Raw genomic sequence first — 7,465 nt, 5'->3', positions numbered from 1 at the left:
AAACGTATGTTGTTTGAAGAAACGGTGTTGTTTTTATTAGTCAACCAATTTCGATATTTTTTCACACTGCGGTACCACACATGGTTTAACCACCTTTTTTTTAAAAACGCAACAGCGTTTCACGCGTATGTAAGACCGTGAGTATGACGCACGCGCTAATTTTAGGTTATATGCTTCATTTCAAATATAATTTCGGTGGCACATTTTCATCCCTACCCTTGCCCTACCCCACGTACATCCCTATGGCTCCGGTCAAGCATCTCTAGACGCCAGGTTCGATTCCTGGCTCCGTCGTTAATTTTTCGAAATCACCAATTTTTCGAATTTACATTCTTTCAACAAATATTCTCTCGTAGATTAATGATTTGCACATCCGCATATCATTCAATAGACGGCATTGCTTGTCTTACGGGGTTCGCATCGGAAGCAAAGATTCAAAAAGGGTAAACATATCAACACATTAGAGTCTCCTCATACATCGTGCATGCAGAGAAGAAACTTCTTACTCACATTAACCCATAGACTTATAAAGATAGACTGAGCGCTCTTATGAGCCGCTTGAAGCAAACATTTAAAGGACAGAAATATGCCGGGAGCACTTCTTTCTCTCTCCAACGATATTTGCGGCGGGGATCGAGGCGGTAGAGGAGAATGAGGCGAAATTATGCGCCTATATCTATAGCTGTTCCACTTCCACTGCTCCGTTGTCTCCCACCATGACGCCGATTGAAAAGAGAGAGCAGTACTCCCAGTATATCTCTATCCTTTATATGTAATTGTCAGTGCCTCTTATAGGAGCGCTCAGTCTATCTTTATAAGTCTATGGATTAACCTCGAAATATATGCGTGCTTTTATTTATTTCGTGAACGTCAGGGCACTAAGGGCGCAACTCATTAAAGCTAAACCTCAAAAAATTGAGCAAAATTGGTCAAAACTGCTTAATGCGGTAATGTAAGTTTGATATTTTTTGGGCGAACGCGCATAGAAATTTTTGCTCACGTTATGGTGAGAAAAACTGGACACGCGTGTCTTGACCTGTATAATCTAGGGACCTTGAGGATACATTTCAAGCCAGGAGTTCACCAAGTATGTACATACATGTCAACCATGCGTTCACGAATGTCCGCTAGGTTATCAATGTACGGTCAATATACTCGTAGTCAGAAGTAGTCAAGCAAAACTGTGAAATATTTTTTCGTATCCTGTTACATTCACTATGGCGATTTCTTTTGTTTTGACGTTGTCTTGACTTGATATTTTTCAGTATATTCGTCGATGTATGTTTGGCACAGCTTCGACTTTTGACTTATTGACAGTCATTATCACATCTTAGGCAGATATAGTGACCGTTTTGCCAACGCTAAGTCAAATTTTACATCTGTTGAGATTATACTGGCCAAGCTTAGTCAAATGATAGTCGAAATTTCGACAAATATGCTACCTGGTTTACGTATTTGCTAATGTCTGTTACTCGTCCATTTTCATCGACAATGATAAGAATTCAGATCTTTGATATCATTAATGAGCAAATGAATTAGTTGGCCTAATTTATCCGCTTGTGTTTTTTCCTTTCTCGAAAATTTTTATTAATACAAAATCCATACAATACATATAATTATATGGGTGTATTCAATGACTTGCAAATTTATAGATTTACCCGCGTATTCGCATAATAAGCTCGCATGATGACCGTCAATTCGAGTTAAAATTATAAGTTGGAACGAATGCATTCGATCGTGCCGTACGAGTATCCTGCGGTCACAGCTCCAGTTTCATAACCACCGGAAATTCGTTCATGATGCGCCAACTGGGCGTAATATCAGCTCACATACCTAAGAGATGAGAGCTTTGAGTGTGATATAATTATGTATACATACGGACTGCAATGGAGACATTCAAACAATACTTTATAAGAAAACTGAGAAAGTGGCAAGTCGAAAATAATTAGCAATCTTATTATCGGTACATACTTGGAGATGCGGTGGAGTGCCTAATGCATAGACGATGGCGTTAGCTACATCTTCTGGATCCAATATAGGTCGTTGGCTGTAAACCGCCTCAGCCACTGCCTCGGTGGTGGCAACAGCCAAAAATTCTGTCCTGATAAGACCAGGACTGATGCTCTATAAAAGATTTTAATGGGTTTTAGGACTTTATGGGACTAAATAGATTTCCCTGGTGGAAATAATTTCCACGTCAAACTACGAATTTCATTTCACGATTTTTCTACAAAAATTTCCACGATTAACTAGAATAATTCGGTGACGTGCATAGTTTTGGCACCGAATTTTTCCGCAAAATATTGTACTTTTTCATAGATGATCGTAGATTTCTGTAATTTGCTCTAACCCGTTGAGTTCATTTGTCGTAGAAATGCATATATTTTTTGTACATTATTGTAGATTTTCGTGAAAAATTTTAATTTTTATTGGTTATCGTATTGGCGTAATTTATTGAACTTTTTGGTCTTGATATTCGTACAGAACCGTAGTTTTCTGTAGATTAGTGTACGTTTACGTAATTTATCGTAGTTTTTTTGCACGTCTCTGTAATCCTATGGTCATAATTCCTGCGAAAGTTCATAATTTTTCGTATTTTTAGCTAAGTTTTTTCCCCCTCATACTTGCCTAATTGAGATAAGATGAGTTCAAAAATATACAACAGATTCTTTAAATCCGTCTAGATCGTACTTATAACATGACACGATCAGTCTTCGGATATAGATCCAAATTCTGCTCGGTAATCTTGTCTGTAATAAGTTTTCCTTGTTAGAGACGTGCAACATCTAGCGGATGGTTTGGATCCAAAATTGTAATTAGTTTTCATAGAAAATTATCCATATTCATAATTTTTCGTGAAAATTCGTAACTTTTTGTGGAGTTTGTACTTTTCGATGAATTTCTACGAGGTTCTACGAAGGCAAAAATTCCTAATGTTTGGATTCGAAATTGAAATTATCTTTCATAAGAAGTCGTAAACATTCATAATTGTTCATTAATCCACGCAGTTTTCTACGAAATTCTAAGAAGAAAATTAAATCTACTTCCAATATGTCATTTTCAATAATTTTTCGTAAAAATTTGTATTTTTTTAATGAAAAATACTACTATTTTTCACGATTATCTACAACCTTCTACACTTTTTTTAAGATTTCCCACTATTTTCTACGATTTTCTACAGTCGGTAATTTTTCGTAGTTTGATGTAGAAATTATTTTCGCCAGGGTTCGATTTCAACTAATTGCAGAATTAAGGTTTCAGGGATTTCAGCAAGTCCGTGTAATCTCAAAAATTTCGGAGATCTCGAAGTTTTACTGAATTCCAAACGATTTTACAAGATGCTGGAGATTTTAGACAGATTTAAATGATTCTGAAGGATTTCAAAGCTTTGACAAGATTGGACGAGGTTTCAGTGATTTTGAGATATCTCATAATCTTCTTTGTGTACATCTTCTTCCCACTTACCGTTATTTTGATTTTGGCGTTGGCTTTGATCAACTCTTTCCTCGTCACCTCCGTCATTGCTGTTACCGCGTATTTGCTACTTGGGTATAGACTGTACTTGTCGCTTACTTCGGGAACCCCATGACCCAAAACACTGCAAAAAAATGTCAACGACTTATCGTCAACCAGAAGATAACCAAGGACAACCAAGTCTCACCTCAAAGTGTCAGAGAACAAAGTAAACCAACCTATTGATGTTGATTATGTGACCGTCAACTTGACGCGCCTTCATGGAGCGTACAGCTTCCCTGGTGAAGATAGCGACTGCCAGGACATTGACGTTCAAAATCCGCCGAAATCCCTCCGTATCTCCGTCTGTAAGGTGATTTGATATTGGGTTCAAAAATAATACTGTGCCTCAGTAAGTCAGGGCCAGTTGATTAACAACAGCTGACTTGAACCATATGATAGAATGCAGACCTCGATAGATAGAAATTGCAAATCATCCGAATATCGAGTATGCCATTCTTGAACTCATATTTGACAGGGCGTGTGCAAAAAGGGTAAAAGTTCCAAATTTAATAAATTCGAACTAAGCATGATTTCATACACTTGAAACTGCCCTGTTTCAGTGAAACAATCGTTTGTGCTAGTTAAAGTCCGTCTGGGCCATCTTGTGCTCATCATTGTAGCTGCAGGTAGCTGGAAAAGTTCCAATCGCGTGATGCGAAAATGGTACAAGTGCACTTGGAGCATCTTTCCCCTGGTTAAATTTTTTTACGCCAAACTACGAAACTTTTCTACGATTTTCTACTTCATTTCGAACAATTTCGTAGTTTCATCGTGGAATTTTCCAGAGATTATCAGACTTTTACGTAATTTATCGCAGTTTTTTTACTTCTCTATAATTCTGTGCATGGTCATAATTTCTGTGAAAGTTCATCATTTCTGATAGATCATTGTATCCTTAGCTAAGTTTTTTTATCAATAGACTCACCTAATTGAGAGAAGATGATATCAAAAATATACGACAGATTCTCTAAGTCCTGCTAGATCGTACTCAAAAGATAAGAAGATCAATCTTCGGAAATACACCAAAATTTTGCTCGGTACTTAAGTTGTCTGCAATAAGTTTCCTTGTGAGAGAGATGCGACATCTAGCGGATGGCTTGGGTCCGAAATTGTAATTAGTTTTCACAGAAAATTGTGAATTTTCATAATTATTAGTAGAAAGTATTTTTCTATAAACTGCAACGCGGTTCTACGCAGATAACTTTGTAATGTTTTGGTCCGAAAATGAAATCATCTTTCATAAAAAGTTGTAGGCATTCATAATTTTTCGTTAAGACTCGTAGTTTTCTACGAAATTCTGCGAATAAAATTAAATCTACTTCCAATATGGAAGTTTCATTACTTCTCGTAGAAAGTTATAAATATTCATAATTGTTCGTTAATTTACATGGTTTTCTACGAAATTCTACGAAAAAAATCAAATCTACTTTCAACATGCAATTTTCATAATTGTTCGTAGAAATTTGTTCATCGATTTTTCACGATTATCTACAATCTTTTAAGATTTTCTACGACCGCCAATTTTTTGTAGTTTGACGTATAAATTATTTTCGCCAGAGTCCTCAAGTCCGGTCGAACTCATAATTCTATGTATTATTTTAATGAAACGTATAGCTGGATCAACTATGTCGATATTAACAATATTTTTGAACGTCTCAAATAGTCAACTTGACTGTGCAGAATGGTCGAATGAACTATACAGAATAAACAAAATAACTATTTTTACAGTTAAAATTACTACTATCGTTTAATGGTCAAATACCCGACATTCCTTCTCTTACAAGGAAAGGTATCGAGGCCCCCCCCCCCCCCCCCCCCGCCATTTCATTTTTAGGATATGTTATTCTCAATCGAATTATAAGCGATCCGTATTTTTTTATCGGCGGAAAATCGGCTTAAAGGAGTGAAATCAACCCCCAAAGTTGGACATTTTCGGTGGTCGTTTTCCAGTTTCTCATGAAAATGTTGAGATATTTGAATGAAACCAATTGGAGGATAATTCTTAGGGCAAATAATGAAAAATGCATTCTATCCGATTACGATGGAGTTAAATGGTCGAAAATTATAAAAGTTGTAAATTACGAATTATTTATAACTAAAAAACTATTGCATGTTTTTTAATTCAATTATTTGCATTTGAAAGAACAGATAATAGATCGTGACACGCGATTTTGAGTTTTTCGTGCAAAATAAAATAAAATACGCCCCTGTCTACCTCATTAATTGTATTCGGTTTATAAAGCTAACAATATCACATTGCTGTATTTTCGTGTTATCCATTATGTGATGAATATAAAATTTCAAAGTCAGAATCGATTCCAGTGATCTCACAAATCCTTGAAATACCGGGCGCCACAAGATTTCACGACTGCCAAATCAACTCTGCAACAAGGCGGTCGGAAATTTGGGAGGATAGTTTTTGTCATTAATGCAACCAAATGTTATCTGAACAAATAAGTACCTTAATTGTTGCTTAAAAAGAGCTTTGTAATATTAAATAAGATGAACTGAAGCAAAATAGTACCAATTTGATGGGTTTTGGGTTGCGCGTGTATGGGGGTAATTCACCTTCTGTGTGATATTATTTCGAAAAACGCAAAAACATGTATCCCCTATTTTTTTCTACGATGAAGAATAGTATATTCTAAAATGAACGAAATCGGGGGGGCTTGATACCTAGACTGGGCCAAAAGAATTGACTATTTTTTTTTTTGAAAAATATATTGAGAATATCATTCAGTATGGCAAAAAAAAAATTTCATGAAATTTTAAGCCCTTAATATTAACTTTAAGAGGTCTATCATGGCTATTTTTGATTTTTAGTAATAATTTGATGTTATACGTCAGAACTGTCGAAATATTGAAGTGAAAAAATTTATGTTCACTTATCCCTTTATAAAATTAAATTCCCTACAAAAAAGGTCCGATTATAGATTTTTGTCAGACAAGCCGTTTCCGAGTAATTAAGCTTAATAAATTGATATAATTTCTCGAGAATTAATTAATACCTTTCCTTGTCAGTGTAGTCGGATGATGTTTTCGCAATACATAGGGAATTTCACAAGCTCCTTAAAAATTCCAATCTCTTCAAGAACGGCCAATAACGGGTGGAAGTATTTAATTAAAAATAACTTTCAAAAATTTAACGCCGATTTTCTCACCAAAAATAACTAATGATTGAAATCACGAAACACAAGTCTCTTTAATTGTATCAAAAAATGAGACAGTTCGCTTTTAGATGATTCGAAAATTTGTTCATAGACGACTGCATAGCTTCATAATATGGTCACAGCTAGTTGCAGTAATGAAAACCGCGTTCTGCTTACCGGAAATTGATGCAAAATGAGCCATCCCAGCGTTATTAACGAGGATGTCGATGCCTCCGAGTGTTTTCTTGATCCATTCGACGACTTCCAGGATTTCTTCTTCCTTGGTGACGTCGCATTTTTTCGCCCAGAGCTTGCCTTTCGCGTCCTTTAGCTTTTCACCAAGTTTTTCGATCTTCTCCACTCGCCTGGCTATGCCGACAACAGTGAGACCCTCTCGAACGAGAGTCTCAACCGTGGCAGCGCCGACTCCAGCACTAGCTCCGGTAACAAGAGCGATTTTTCCTGCCCACCGATCCATCGCAAATTTAAAAATAACACCTTTTACTCGTACAACTAAACATATGATAATTCTACGACTGGCCTGAGTTACTGCGCTCGTTTTATATATTATAGCTAGGTATACTGCTCGTCAGCCACACTGCTCATAATACAGAATCCCCTTCTTATTGGCTACAACAGTAGATACTGTATAATAATAATAACAATTCCATCGACTGCACTGTATTGTGTAAAATATCGCTGCGTCACTAATTCAATTAGAAGGCTGCGAGTTTTTCTCAAACAGAAAAGTCATGTCGATTTATACCGACACATTTTATACTTTGTCGGGTTAAAATATC

The 7,465-nt window shown here is 36.2% G+C and overlaps 1 protein-coding gene across 1 annotated transcript; it reads right to left on the bottom strand.

The window, feature by feature from the left end:
- Nucleotides 1-1,562: 1,562 nt before the first annotated feature.
- On the bottom strand, nucleotides 1,563-7,265 carry LOC124298037 (farnesol dehydrogenase-like). Its single transcript, XM_046749595.1, has 5 exons — nucleotides 6,843-7,265; nucleotides 3,693-3,819; nucleotides 3,466-3,598; nucleotides 1,972-2,124; nucleotides 1,563-1,833 (listed from the first exon to the last, which is right to left on the bottom strand). Exons 1-5 carry the CDS (start codon nucleotides 7,141-7,143, stop codon nucleotides 1,795-1,797), a joined length of 753 nt encoding a protein of 250 aa, XP_046605551.1. The 5' UTR covers nucleotides 7,144-7,265; the 3' UTR covers nucleotides 1,563-1,794.
- Nucleotides 7,266-7,465: the final 200 nt, after the last annotated feature.

This window comes from Neodiprion virginianus, chromosome 2 (assembly GCF_021901495.1).
Source record: "Neodiprion virginianus isolate iyNeoVirg1 chromosome 2, iyNeoVirg1.1, whole genome shotgun sequence".
In the NCBI taxonomy this organism is placed as follows: Eukaryota; Metazoa; Arthropoda; class Insecta; order Hymenoptera; family Diprionidae; genus Neodiprion; species Neodiprion virginianus.
The sequence above is the reverse complement of the archived record's forward strand: the minus strand, read 5'-3'. Positions and strand labels throughout refer to the sequence as shown.

Coding starts and splice junctions, on each gene's coding strand:
- LOC124298037 (XM_046749595.1), bottom strand. CDS start 7,143: ATGGATCGGTGGGCAGGAAAAATCGCTCTTGTTACCGGAGCTAGTGCT. Junction 3,820..6,842: donor TCATTTTGCATCAATTTCCG/GTAAGCAGAACG, acceptor ATCACCTTACAG/ACGGAGATACGGAGGGATTT. Junction 1,834..1,971: donor GCACTCCACCGCATCTCCAA/GTATGTACCGAT, acceptor CTCATCTCTTAG/GTATGTGAGCTGATATTACG.